This window comes from Pogoniulus pusillus, chromosome 6 (assembly GCF_015220805.1).
Source record: "Pogoniulus pusillus isolate bPogPus1 chromosome 6, bPogPus1.pri, whole genome shotgun sequence".
NCBI classification, from domain to species: domain Eukaryota; kingdom Metazoa; phylum Chordata; class Aves; order Piciformes; family Lybiidae; genus Pogoniulus; species Pogoniulus pusillus.
The window spans coordinates 29,958,821-29,972,992 of record NC_087269.1 but is presented as its reverse complement, the minus strand read 5'-3'; the positions used below and the strand labels follow the sequence as shown (position 1 = coordinate 29,972,992).

The following is a 14,172-nucleotide window of genomic DNA, read 5'->3' as shown; positions in this document are numbered from 1 at the left end:
TGCGGGGTACCCAGCCGACCTCGCTGACCCTGCCGCTTTCCCGGCGGGAAGCCTCCAAACAAAACCCGATTCACTTGGCAAGCTCAGGGCCACTTGAGATGCTGAGAGTTGCCTGCGAGGCAGAGAGGGGGTTGCTGGCTCTCCGTTCATGAGGGTATCACCCACACCACACCGTTTGTTTACACACCGGTGTAGAGAAAACCCCACTTCTGCAGCCTCTCCCCAGCTGGTCAGCATCGAGCACCCTGAATTCACACCTTGAGTCCAGATGCACCCCGGTGAGCGAGGCTGCTGCGCTCAGCAAACCTCCCCAGCCGGCGCGGGTGGCTGCCCAGGGCTCCAGCATGGCTGCTCCCCACCAGCCGGCCCCGCTTCTCCTCAATGCTGCCTCTGTTCTCCTTCGTGGGTCGAAAACGTGGCTTTTGTGAACTCGCCCCAGCCGCAGCTCCTCGCTGGAGCCCCAGCACGGTCCTCCCTGCCGTCCTCCACCGACAGAAACGCAGTCCAGCTGCGGCCAGCTGCTGCCACCGCCTCCTTTTACTTACTTAGTTTCGCTTTTGGCTGATATCTCTGTCTGAGGAAAGGCAACCTGGGGCTGCTGGCCATGCTCGAGGGGCAGTGGGCAGCCCTCAGAGCTCCCCCGAGGCTCCCCAGCAAGTCTTAGGTTGAAACAACCACCGAAATGCCTGTTTTCTCCCTCAGGTGGCTGCTGTGACCCAAAATACCTGGGGAGTAAAATGCTGTGCTGTAAGATGGGCTAAAACACAGCCACTTTAATTCATGAAATGTGAAGTGAGGTGCCCAGGGCAGTACCAGGCTATTACTGGGTGAACATTTGCATGTGGGCAAACATCCCAAAACTCCGTGCCAGGTGCTGCTGGCAAGTCTATCTGGGGCTCTCCCCGGGCTGTGGACCCACCCAAGTACCAACCAAGGAGACAGGAGATGCTTTGGGCTCTGTGCTGTTGCATTTTTGCTTTTAATTAAATAAATCCAACCACCTTCCAACAGGCACCAAAGTTCAGGGTCACTCCCGTGTGGGGTGGGGGCAGCCCTGGCGCTGACTGCCTTCTGCTGAGGGCCTGGGGGAGTTATAAGCGCTCAGTCCGCAGGGGCTCTCCCAGGATCCTGTGGCAGGTTATGCGGTGATGTCTGGCCAAAACGTGCCCTCTGCCACTTCACTTCTGGGTGTGTGTTCTGCCGTAGCACGTCGTGCTGCTCTGGTTTTTGGGCTTAGCTTCTTGACCCGCCTCCCCTCTCTTTTTCACAGAATAAATAAGTAAATTGGCCTGGCCACCCTGGTATGCAAGTACACAGGAAAAGAAGGGCAAAAAAAAACAACCCCAAACCCCACATCCCCCAAACCAACTTTGGAGAGCTCCAAACCACAGTCGCCTCATTTCATTGCAGCCCAAGGGTTGGCTGGAGCTCTAGGGCACTTCCCAGTCTGTGCTGGTGCATGAAGGCACTAAACCAGTAAGGCCTCTGGGGTCTGGGTCCTTGCTGGTGCTATGGGAGGTCTTGTTCTTGCCTTGTCCTTAGCACAGGTAGTGGCAATGTGGAGGTGCTTGGTCCTGCACCCTCCACTTGCCCTCGCCTTCCTCTTTCTTGAGGCAGTCCCTGAGCTAGAGAGGTGGCCCCGGTGCTGATCCCCCCTGCTTTTCCCTACCGTCCCTCACCCTTCTGATTTCCCTGTTCCTGGAGAAACTGTAATCCAGGCTCTGCAGGAGGCTGGGGTTGGCTCAGCCAGGACGCTTTGGCTCCTGGAGCTGCTGATTTCCACTCAGCAGCAGTGAGGAGCCTCTCCAGGAGCAGGGACCCCTCTGGTCTTCTCCGGGCCAGTCGGGAGCATGGCCGCAGCCCCTCATTCCCCACTGCTATCGCTCCCCTGTTGCAGCTACGTGACCCAGGAGGGCTGTGCCTCCTCCAGCAGGCTAAAGGAGCGGTTGGCCAGCGCAGCAGGGCTGCTGGCCAGCTTGTAGCCAAAGAGGTGCATGGCTGGGGCACAGGCATCCTGCACCACCTGTGCCAGCTTGAAGGGGATACTGAAGCGCCACTTCTCAAACTGTTCGGATGAGTTCTTGCGGGTGGAGTAGACGCCGCTGCCATCGTGGGGTGCCTGAGTGTTTTTGCTAATCCACTCCTTCACCTGGGGGGTGAGAGGCAGCCCGGCGAAGCGGTACATCTCCTCTGCCTTCTGCAAGGGCGCCTGCGCCACGTCCTCGTAGCGCACCAGCATGTAGCGGCCCCGCAGCCAGCCCGGCCGCCGCAGCCCCAGCTCTGCCGACAGACGGATGTTCTCGCAGTTGCCCCGCAGCCGTTGCACCTCCTCCTCATGGAGAGGAGCCTCCCCTTCAGATGCCCACTTCTTCCAGGTCTCGTACTTGCCGGAGAAAGCCACCATGCGGGAGGCCAGGACGGCGCGGGGGTCCCGCACCAGCTGGATGATGCGGATGTCCAGCCGAGGGTCCTCCACCAGCGGCTGCAGGAACTCCAGCTGTCGGATGCGCACTGTCTTCAGGGCCACGTGCTGCTTGTGCCGGCACGCCTCAACGGCCAGGGTGATGTTGAGGGGGCCGCAGCGGCGGTTCTTGCAGTGGTACTTCTCAAAGACCTTCTTGGCACTGGATGTGCAGACAGGATCCTCACAGAGCGAGCGGCTGGAGCCCCGACGAAACATGAAGGGCGTCAGGTGGTCCTCGGGTGCTGGTGTGATGAAGTTTTCCAAGATGTAGAGGTCACAGAGGAGGAGCTGCTTGAGGACATCCCGGTAGACCAACGCTGAGCCCACCGCATTGGCACCCCCTGGCTCGAAGGTCACTGTCCTCTCAATATGCCAGAGGGGCTCAAAGAGGTAGAAAATGTTGCCTTGCTGGTTGAAAAACTCGCCCACAAAGGAGGAGCCGGTGCGGGTGGTGGCCATCAGCAGGACGTGACGTCGTGGCCTGCTGTCCTCGTCACCCACCAGCTGCAGTGTGATGTTGTGCAGGTGTGACCTCATCCGGGAGAAGGCAGCATCCAGCTCTTGCAGGGAGGCGAGGGAGCCATTCTCAGTCAGCGCTGGGCTGGCCTCTGTGCTGTTGGCCTCTGCCAGTGCCTGTGGGGACTGCTTCAGCTTGTCTGACACCCTGCGGGGAGACCCAGCCCAGCCTGGAGGAGAGCAGAACCACCCCCATGTCCCAGCAGGGCATTTGTGGGGGCAGTTCCTGCTGCACAGGAGCTCAGGATGTGGGGGGAAAGAAAGGGTTTAAAGAGTAGAGTGGCTCTGTACCTGGAGATGAAGTTGTTCTCCTTTTCGATGATGACGAGGCCAACCACAAAGACCAGCAGGATGGCATACTTGCTCCTCATCTTCAGGCAGTACAGCAGCTCCCGGAAATCCTGGGGCAAAGCGCGACGGAACTCCATGGGGAACGCAAGCACCTCCTTTGGGCCTGCCGGTGAGGTGTCCTGGGCGGGCCACTTGGCATCCTTTGCCCAGCTCAGCGCTGCCCTGCCTGTGAGGAGAAGGAGGGTCAGCATGGTGGTGGCTCTGTGCAGGCAGAGGTCAGAGAACAATGCCGCAAAGGATGGCAAATGAGATCTCAACAAGAGCAGTAAAATGGAGGAAGCTCCTCCCTAATGCTCTCATCCTGCCTATAAGGAGCAGCTGCCCGAAGACCCCCATCGGCAGTGAAACACATCTGCCCGATGGGCACCCCTTCCTGTACTCCTGCCAGCCCTGAAACCTAATCCTGATGCCTCAACAGCTGCTTGTTCCTCACCAGCTAAAAACCTTCTGCCAGCAACAAGAGCCCTCTCGGGTGTGAGAGCAGCCCCTCATCCTGATCCATGAAGCATTATGGCTCCCAGACCCTGGAAACAGCTACTTTTGGAGAGGGATGCCGTCGGGCCTTGGCTGTGGCACAAGCAGAGGTGAGGCACAAGCAGAGGTGGCCGTTCGGTAATGAAAATGAAACCCAGAAGGTTTTCAGGAAATAGAGGGGCCAGACACTGCTGCTGCTGCTGCCACTTCTGCTCAGGATGTAAAATGCTCAAAAGACGCTGCAGCTGCTTTGTGCAGGATGCAAAACCCAGCGGGACACTCAGCATCCCCCCTCAACGGCAAAGGCTCCTTTGCATCCCCCCTCCTCCACTTCCAAGCACCGACGAAATCAGGGCGATGGTGGAAGCCGCTCTGAGTTGCACCGAGCCCACATCCCACGCGGGACAAGGTAGCGATTTTGGGGGGCTGGAGTTGCCATTCGAAACCCAGCACATGTGTGTGAAGATTTCCAGGCGTGGTGCTTGCCAGTGGCTGCTACCTGGCGGCTGGTTCGCACGCCGGCACCCGGCCAGCCACGTGTGGGTGATGCTGTTTGCTTGTCCTGCTTTCTTGGCCAGACTTCTGGTGACTCAGGGGAAGTCTATTTAGCTTCGGTTTGGCTGCTGCCAGCGTGATCCTGGCAGCTTGTCCCGTCCCTGGTGGACAGAGGTGAAGGAAGGGAACTCGGCAAAGTCCCATCCTTCGAGGCATCTCCAGGGCTTGCCTGAGAGGAGATGGCCCAGATAAGACCCCGGCAGGGTGTGGAGCAGAGAAGTTCTGCCAGGCATTGCGTCACATCCGAACCCGTCCCGCCGCCAAAATGTGCTTTTTTGGGTGTTGCTCATTGCATGTCCCTCCCGCTGGGACGTGCCCCGCGGCGGGGGCAGCATCTCAGCCTGCCTCATCCCCAGCTCTCTCTGCAGGAGGACCAGGAGTTTCCTGGCTTGAGCAAGCAACTCGTCTCCCAGAGCTTGGCTTTCAGCCACCGCCTTCCCAGCAAAAGCTGCTAAAAACAGACATCCTCACTCACGCACCCGGGAAACCAGAGCTTCGGTGGGATGCAGGGATCCCGGAGAGTCCCGGCAGCTCCCGAGTCCTCCCATGGCAGTCCTCCGGCCGACTCCTGCCTTCCCGTTGCAGCCAGCGGCCCCACCATCCCCCTGCACACGTTTGTGTGTGTGTTTTAACAGCCCTGTTAGTTTAGTTTGTCAGCACATGGCTCCTCGGGGACAGGCAGCAGCCGGGGCAGGTGCCTTTAGCTGCAGCGCCCCTGAGTCCCCCCCTCCTCGGCCCCGCTCGGTGTCCCCGTGATGACAGGACTTGTCGGAGTATTTGAGCAACTGAGAGGAGAAATAAAATACACAAAGCCCTCGGCGTGCGGCCGCGTCACTCGGTGCCTGCAGAGCCGCTGGCTTTGTCGCTGCAAAGGACTTTTGGCTTTGTGACATCCCAGGGAGGGGTGACAGTGGTCTGCATCCCCGCCCTCGCCTCCGCCGGGGCAGGGGATTGGCCCCGCACCGCCTGGAGTATGCACGCAGCGGAGGGGATGGCATCATCTGCTTGCTCAGACAAAATCCCTGGGCAAAGGCAATCTAAGATTTGCCCCCTCCAATGCCCCCAGCTGACCGACCACCAAGGAGCCACAGAACAGGAACGATTGGTGGGGATGACACAAGGAGCCATTTCCAGCAGGGCTGGCAAAAACTCTTGATTCACAGGCTCAGCCCAGACGTAATTCCTTAAATAAACAGCCGGCTGCAAGCGTCCTGCCTGGGACCCGCAGAGCGGCGGCGACAGGCGCAGAGGCCCTCGCAGGGCTGAGCCATGAGGCTGGGGGACGCTCGGGGTGACCCAGGGAGGCTGCCGGGGACTGTTTGGCATCCTAAAGCTCTTCCTCGTGGGGCCCGTGAGGCGCAGCCCGGGCGAAGCAGTGATCGAGCCACAAACGTCCCTTTGTGAGTGGGAACAGAGGGGCTCTGTGCGCCCTGTGTGCTCCCCTCCAGCCGCTTGCTGGGGTTTCACCAGGCCAGGAGGTGTGGGGAGAGCTGCCAGGATGCAGCCATTGCCCCAGGGACACCCACCAGTGTGAGAAGAAAGATAGATGGCCATCACCTTTGGTGACAGCAGGCAGCTGCTGGCCGGTGTTCACCTCTTAGCCCACACATCTCAAGGCGAGGTGGAATAACTTCCACGAACACCAAACTGAGACACCCTGGAATGCAGCACATGTGGCTGGAGAGAACTGCCCCGGTGCTGCTCCCTGCCTTTTCCCATCCCTCAGGGTGTGAATGCTTCTCATTGCTGCAAGGAAGGCAACAACTCCCACTGTCGAGATGATAAAAGGCTCTGCGGATTTCCCAGCTGAGTCAGCGCCAGCAAAGGGGCTTTTGCTTTGGAGAGCAGATGGCTGGGGTTTTGTTCCCGTGGAAAGCTGCTGGGATGGATATCCGCCACTACTAGCAAGTTAACTTAACCCTGCCACAGCAAGAAGGAAGGACTCAGACAGTAAATGAGATACCAATTCCAAGCTTGCTGCAGCAAGTCGCCTCATTGGATGGGCACTCCCACTGATGTAGGTGGGGTGAGGAGAGCAGCACAGCCCCAGGCAAAGGCCAGGTGGTGAGAGGAAGGAGGGAAGGGATACTCTTGTCACCCCTCTGCAAGGTGTTTCACTGGACAGCTGTCTTAGAAGAGCAGAGCCAGAGGTTTTTGGCTGGATTTTGGGAAAGGAAAGGTCTTTTCTGAAGCTCTGGGGCTCTCACCCTCCTCCTCTGGCTGCCCCAAACACCTAGCAGGGTGGGATCCAAGAAAGGAAAGATGCCTGCAGCTGATGGGGAAAGCCAGCTGGAGGTGCAACTCAATGAAGTCACATTTTCCTCGGGTGACTCAACAGGCACCAGATCTGGAGAAGGAATTCAGCAAAGCACCTTTTTGTAAGCTCCTTCTCTGCCTGATATCCCTCTGTCCATACAGCCCCCATTTGCTCCTGTCTCTCCCTGCCTGGCTCCTGGGTGAAGGGAGCCTGTGGGGACCTGCAGCTGCCCCTGGAGTAATTCCCTTGGTGATGCTTTTCTTTATCTAATAAAAAGCAGCAACGCCAGCCAGCGAGACACAGTGAGGGAACAACAAAGAGGTAAGGCACAGGGACACTTCCCTGCTCTCTGCTGTTCTTTGTCTGCAACCTGGGGAAAAAAAGCCCCACCCTGAGCCCTCTCAGTGTTTATTCTATCAACTGTTTCCACTCCCAACTTCCTCCCGAGGCTGGCCTTGGGAAACACGCCACTGACATTTCCCTCTTTGCTTTCATCTCCCAGCAATTTTGATCCTGCCCCTGGCTCTCCTCCCAGACGTGGCACAATTCAGTTTGCCCCCTGGCACGGCTAAGGAGGATGCCTCGGCAGGTATTCTGCTTAAAAATGTGTATTCAAGCTAAAGCAAGGGAAAAGGAGACTTAAATAAAGAAAACTAAAAAACAAGAAAGAACCTCCTGTGATGTTTGTAAACTTGCCTAGAATAGCCCCAGGCTTCACCAAACTGAAGCCTGGAAACTGTCCATTGGAGGAGAATGTTTGGGATGCAAAGTCCTCCTGGCTTTAGGCTGGCACCTGTGGCATCCCCAGACTGTTCTACAGTGGCACAGGGAAACCCTGACGTGAGCAGAGGCCATGTCCTCTGGTTTGGGCAGCCCTCCAGGGACATGGGCATGGGTTTGCACTTTTACATGTCCAGTCCCTGAAGTTTACAGAGGGGCCATGTTAATTTCTTCTCATTCCCTTCCAGGAGCTGCCCCTTGATCCTCCAACCTGTCTCAGCTTGGTCCTCTTAAGTGGGCACTCTGGGAAAAGCCACTCCAAAGAGGTAAAGCATGCAGGTGAAGACAGAGGAGGCTATGCTCAGGCTTCAAGGTTGTAGGCTTGTTGGCCAGCTCAGCTGGTTCTCGCTGACTCTTGGTCCAGATCAAACCAGGGCAACACAGCCCAAATGTGGGATTTCCCCCACATGCCCAGCACTGATGTCTCTGAAGATCCCCTTGCATTCACCTTGCAGCAGCAGACATCGGTACAAACAAGCACCAGTTCAACAATTTGATTTTCATTGCATGTGCTCTCAAAATCCAGGTGCACAAAGTCATCTTCTGTCCACTGTCTGTTAGCCCCTGAGGAGGCACATGGAGCTCTAGGATGACCCAGGTGAGTTGTCCTTGCTCCTTGTGTCCCAGAAAGTGTTGCCAGAAGAGATTTAGAAGTTGGTGTTAGCCACAGTAATGCCAGCGACAGGACCAGCCTGGGACAGAGTAGTGTTTGCTCTCCCTCACCTTGGGTGGCATCTGAAAATGTGGATGTTTTCTCTTGGGCCACCAGAGAAGAGAGCCGCTACTGCTGCCCTGGTGAATGCAATGGGATTTTCAGAGACATCAGTGCTGGGCATGAGAGCAAAATCCTTCATTTGGGTGACATTGCCCTAGTTTGGTCAGGATCAGGAGCCAGCAGGGACCAGCTGAACTGGCTAATAAGCCAATCTTGAAGCCAACTTGCTGAAAACCTGGGATGCTGGTAGGATGGGTTTCACAGGACCATCTCCAGCAAAGGTACATGACCAAACGTGCCAACCTGTTGGGCAGTAAGGGAGCCTGGGGAGCAGGCCACCAAGGAGAGAGGACGTCCTGGCCCCTTTTGCTCAGTGCTGGTGGCACAATGCCAGCTGCCGTGCATGCTGGTGGCCCCCAGCTGTGCTGGGAACCACAAATGCCCATCTCTGCCTCAATGAGCCCTTTCTCTGGGGCACAGAGGCCACAATCCCTCCCACTACCCCTCACTCCTCCTCCCCACTGCTCTCTGCTGACCTGGAAGCTCTTCTGCTGAACCCACCACAAAAACTAGGGACACTACTTTCTCTGTGCCCTGTTCTGCCACCTTGTTACCTCAGGACAGGCGTCTGTAGTTCTATGAGTGCCTCTGAGAGAGACTGGTGGTGAAAGATGTTCCCTGGAGAACAGTGAATCCCTGCTGCCCTTGAGAAAGTGCAATCCATGGCCAGGTCTTGGCAGTGGAGGGACACTTGGGATGTAAAAACAAGTCCTACACCAAAGCAACTTGACAGATGTGGGAAAATCGTGGAGTTAAATCCCTTTCCTGAGGTGGTGGTGTAAATAGTTGACCATGTCTTGAAGTTCTTTTCCAACCAAAATGATTCTATGGAAGAGGAGAAACGCTTCTCTGGTGACCAAAGCCTGGCTAGAGTCCTGTGGTGGGCAGATTGGACATGGCCAGGAGCAGCTGCCAAAATCCCCACAGGCACTGAGCCCCCACTTTGCCTGAGGGGCCCTTTCCCTGCCAAGGTAACTCCATGCCAGAAAAGTCCCATCTGGGTGCCGGGGGCCGTTGGGGTGCTGGTGTCCCAGCTTCAAGAGAAAAGCAGCCACCCTAATGGCAGCTGGGAGCCGGCCGAGGGTGCTTTTGGGTCTCAACTGCCCAGGGGTAGGAGGGGAAAGGGTGAGGACAACTTTCCAGTGCTTCTTGCTAGAGGCTGACAGGCCGGATGATGCAACTCGGAGACGGCTGGGAGAAAGTCTCCTTTCCTCGCTCCAGCCGCACTTCTCTCTGGACAGGAGCTCAGTGTGGCAGCCCAGGGCTCGCCCTCCTTTCGCTTATTATTGTCTCCCTATTTTTGCCCTCTCTCCCCTCTTGATTTATCCACACTCTCCTCTCCCTAGAAGAAAGAACCGGAGCGCGCTGCTGGGGCGCCCCGCTGCCGAGAGGACTTTTGCTTCCCAGGGCAGGGTGCTGGGACCCGACTGCCCGGCCCGGGGAGAGGCGCCGCCGACCGCTGCCCGGGCGGGACCGGGCGGTGGCGGGGTGGGGGTCTGCATGGAGACAAAGGAGCGGCCGAGGCCGGAGGGAGCACAAAGGAGCCGGCGGAGCCCGGGACCGCCCCAGCACTGGGGGGATGCAGCTGCTGAGCCCCCGGCCCTGCCGCCCCCGGTTCGGCCCCGCTCTTCCAGCTCTGGAGAGGGAGGGTGGTGGGGAAGGGGCAGCTCTTCACTCGCCCAACTTCCCGCAACTCCCCTCCGAGCCCGAAGAGAAAGGCCCGACCCCCGCCGCCATCCGCCACCGAGCCCCGGGGCTCCCGATGCCCATCGCTCCCGGTTCGCGCTCCGGCCCCGATTCCCGCTTGCGCTCCGGCTCTGGCCTCACCGCCCCCGGCCCCAACTGCACCTACCCGGCCGGCGGCCGCTCCGCGGGGCGAGCTCCTCCTGGTCTTGCCTTGAGGGAAGAGGGAGGGCAGTGGGTTCCTTGCTTTTCTTCACGGCGCTGTCATCTTCCCACCCTCCCTCTCTCCCTCCCTCCCCTCTTCCCTCCCTCCCTGCCTCCTTCCCTCCTTCCTTCCTTCCTTCCTTCCTCCCTCTCGGGGCGGTGGCAGGGGGAGCGGTGCCGGCGCCTGGACGCGGGTCCCGGGGCGGAGCCGGGCAGGGTCCCCGGGCCAGCCTCCCTGCTGCCTCCCTCCTGCTGCCTCCCTGCTGCTTCTCCGCTGCCTGCCCATCACCTTCCCGGCGCGCCGGGGCTGGAATCTGGCAGCTGCCGGTCCCAGCCCAGGGCTAGAAGGGGCCGCCTGAGCACTGGGTGCTGGTGGGAAATGGAGGGCTGGGAGCGCACAGACACTTCGCGAAAGCGTCCCACCAGGGACAAAGCAAGTCCCCTGCCGGGCGCCGTGCAGCAATTAGGGCTGAAGCTCCTGTCCAGCCTCTTGCTTAAACTGGGCTCACGCCAGTGTGGTTACGGCTTTATCCTGCAGACTCCCAAGGACAGATCTGGCACAACCACCCCAGGCAACCTGCTCGCCGCTGGGCCGTCCTCATCCTCTCCTGTTTCGGCTCTCACCCTCCCATCGAGTAGGGAGCCCAGCGCCACCTTCATGACCACTCTGCAGACACGAGAAGGCTCCTTCTCCTTATCTTCAACCAAAACTGACTTCAGGTCAGCACCTTTGTACCCAAATTACGGAACTGTTGTTTTCTTCTTGTACAGGATTTGTGGATGAATTTGCTCTTTGCGATGGCTACACATCATAGTGTCCCATGCTGGTGAGTACGTGTGTCTCTGCACACAGGGAGGGCAGAAAGTGAAGGGCATTTTACTAGGAAAGGCTGAGAAACCTGGGTCTGTTTAGCCTGGAGAAGAGCAGATTGAGAGGGGATCTGATCAATGCTGATCAATAGCTAAATGGTGGACGTCAAGAGGATGGAGCCAGCCTCTTTTCATTGATGCCCAGAGACACACCAATGGGCAACAGGTATAAACTGGAACTCGGCAGGATCCACTCAAACAAGAGGAGAAATTTCTTTGCTGTGAGGGTGCTGGCACCCTGGAGCAGTCTACCCAAATAGGTTGTGGAGTCTTCTTCCCTGGAGAGATTCCAAACCTGCCTGCACATTGCAATCTTGAGCAACCTGCTGTGGGTGACCCTGCTTTATCAGGGGTGTTGGACTGGATGATCTCTGGAGGTCCCTTCCAACCCCCACCATGCTGGGAGTTGGTGATGTTACCGGGAGCAGACCAAGAGACTGGCTGTCACTGTTCCCACAGGGCATGCTGAGTGTATGGAACATTACACCATGTAGAAACAGCTCTTCTGGCTTGTGTGGAGAAATTCAGAGAGCTCCCTCACAGCTCTGTAAAATGAAAAAAAACCCCAACCAAAACAAATAAACGCAAAACAACAACCACACAAAAAACCCACACCGAATCAAACACAAACAAAAGTAGTCACCGTTAAAAGTTTCAACCCTCTTTTCTCATTCCTGGCATAGTTCTTTATGCTATGCATGTGGCACAGGCAAAAAAAAAAGGTAGCTATTTCTTGGCATTCATGTGTGGTGACCTGCACAGCTCCTTGGTGGCTTCCTGTGAGTGAAGGTGATGGGTACAGGTGTCAGCTCCCTACTTGTGGCAACAGTGGGTGTGGGTATTCATGAAGGTGTAGAGCTGTGTATTAACCTGGGGGTGTTGGGGACCTACCTAGTGTTTGGAGGTGTATGGGGCTGCTGGTTCATTCCTTAGGCAAACAGCAAGGTGGGAAAACCTGGGCTGGTAGAGCCATCACCCATACATCCACCCACCTATCCATCTGGGTGCCTATGCCATCCAACCATCCATCCATCTGCCCTTCTGGTCCCCAACCTTGCCCTTCACTCTAAGGACATTGAGTCACTGAAGTATGTCCAAACAAGGTGAAAGGGTCTAGAGAACAGGTCTGAGGCACAGAATCATAGAATCAACCAGGTTGGAAGAGATCTCCAAGATCATCTAGTCCAACGTAGCACCCAGCCCTGTCCAGTCAACTAGACCATGACACTAAGTGCCTTGTGTGTCTGAAGAAGGTAAAATGGTCTAGATAACAGGTCTGAGGCACTGAAGTGTGTCCAAAGAAGGTGAAAGGGTCTAGAGAACAGGTCTGAGGAGTGGCTGAGGAAACTGGAGTTGTTTAGCTTGGATAAAGGAGGCTGAGGGGAGACCTTCTTGCTCTCTACAGGTACCTGAAAGGAGGTTGGAACCAGATGGGGTTTGGTCTTTACTCCCAAGTAACATGCAATAGAACAGCCACAAGTTGCACCAGGAGAGGTTTAGGTTGGATGTGAGGAAGAATTTCTTCCCCGAAAGGGTTGTCAAGCCTCGGACCAGGCTGCCCAGGGCATGGTGGAGTCCCCATCCCTGGAGGGATTGAAAAGCCATGGAGATGTGGTGCTGAGGGTCATGTTTTAGTGGTGACCTGGCAGTGCTGGGTTAGCAGTTTGACTCAATGATCTTAAAGGTCTTCTCCAACCAAAATGATTCTATGGTTCTGCTATTCCTGCTTGTAGTGGGCATCCTGCAGCCAGGAACCCTGCCCTCCAGCTATAGACAGGCATGTTAACTCTGGTACACTCCTGCTGTGGTTCTGGCTTCCACAATGTCACCGAGGGAGCTGGGATTATGGGATAGCATCTCCCAAACTCTGCCTATACGAGGCAAGTCCAGGGCTTGCAGAATCAGTCCTGTGTAGCCTGTCAGGTTAATTGCATCAAAAATAGTGGCAAAGTCTGGCTGGCCACACACCGTGAGAATTCTGTTGGGGGTTGAAACTTGGCAAAACATTTTGCAGCTCCTCATCTGTTCTTTCAGTTGGAACATGGAATTCTGCCTTGGATTTTGTGGGCAGAGGAGATCTTGCTGCAAATGCATCCCTGATAAGCACATAATGTCAAGATGGGTGGTGGAGAGTGGCACAGTCATGCTAGCAAGGTGTCCCCACCTTTGTAGGATGCTTTGGCAGTGGCCTTATCTGGGGGATATGATGATAGGAGGAGGGACCTTTCCCCATGGAACTCTGGTGTGGGCTGAAGCTCACCCCTCTGAGACAGAAGCATGCTCCATGTAGACATGGAGCTCTGGATGGAGACCGTCTTCCTGCTTCATCAATAAGCAAAACTGGCACAGGGAGAAACAAAGTCCTGCCTTCTCCTCTCAAACCACCCAGAGAGGTGATGGGAGAAGCAGAGGTTGTGTTTCCTCCACCCTTCATTAGCTGTGGGATCACATTCCTTTTGACTCCTACTCCTGATTCCTCATGGATAACAGGGACTGTTCTCCTCACTCCCTGCGTTGCACACAGGTGTGTACATGGACACACAGACACCACACAGGAGGCATGGGAGTTGTCCCCAGAATGACATCAGGAGCAAGGCAAGGGAGTCATGTCACTGTAGTAACAAGGATGCTCTGGCTTTTCAGGGAATAAAGGCATCTGACACTCATTTCTGCCCTCAGTCCAAGCTGATGATGTGGCAGTGAACAGGTTGGGCTCTGCTGTCAGAAAGCTGCCGCTGGTCTTTGCTCTGTTAAAGCCAGGGCAGCATCTGCTTGCAAGTTAGATGCCACCAAAGGCTATCTAACTGCAGGACATGGTGACAGGGTGCCTGAAAGGGGTCTGGAAGCTGCATCATGAGGGTAAAACAGTTCTCCCTTGCTGCTTCTCCAGAGGCACTTCAGGATTTTATTTCCCAGGAGGTCAAGATGTGGCTTAGACATGAGAGACAGTGGAAGGACCTGTTGTCCAAGGTTATGCCAAGGAGAAGGTGTCCTGACTTTGTTTAAAGGATGAATCTGCAGGGACTCATTTCAGTTTTATTTCTTACTCCCCAGAAAGCTGGAAAACTGTTAACAGCTTTCCTTCTGCTTTTTTTGTGGCTGCAACAAGCTGGTCTTTAGCAAGTTCCTTGGAGAGGTGATGGTTTGTGGTGGGGGCAACCTGCCAGCTGCAGAACAAGAGGTGCAAAACCCCCAGTTTCCTTTTGCACTGGGCTTTTTGCAAGGACAGAGCAGGAAGCAATA

General features: G+C 56.4%; 1 protein-coding gene across 3 annotated transcripts; it reads right to left on the bottom strand.

Moving 5' to 3' along the window:
- Nucleotides 1-956: 956 nt before the first annotated feature.
- CHST3 (carbohydrate sulfotransferase 3) lies at nt 957-10,137 on the bottom strand. Of its 3 annotated transcripts, XM_064145075.1 has the most exons (3): nt 10,025-10,137; nt 3,272-3,497; nt 957-3,128 (listed from the first exon to the last, which is right to left on the bottom strand). In XM_064145075.1, the coding sequence occupies exons 2-3, from the start codon at nt 3,406-3,408 to the stop codon at nt 1,898-1,900; spliced, it is 1,368 nt and encodes a 455-aa protein (XP_064001145.1). In that variant the 5' UTR covers nt 3,409-3,497; nt 10,025-10,137; the 3' UTR covers nt 957-1,897. The 3 variants fall into 3 exon arrangements, with proteins under 3 accessions (XP_064001145.1, XP_064001143.1, XP_064001144.1); XM_064145073.1 differs by lacking the exon at nt 10,025-10,137 and having other exon boundaries at nt 3,272-3,655; XM_064145074.1 differs by lacking the exon at nt 10,025-10,137 and having other exon boundaries at nt 957-3,150; nt 3,272-3,419.
- Nucleotides 10,138-14,172: the final 4,035 nt, after the last annotated feature.

Excerpts from the sequence above, each read along its gene's own strand:
- CHST3 (XM_064145073.1), bottom strand. The coding sequence starts at position 3,522 with ATGCTGACCCTCCTTCTCCTCACAGGCAGGGCAGCGCTGAGCTGGGCA. Across the intron at positions 3,129-3,271 it reads GAGAACAACTTCATCTCCAG|GGTGTCAGACAAGCTGAAGC; the intron begins GTACAGAGCCAC and ends GTCTCCCCGCAG.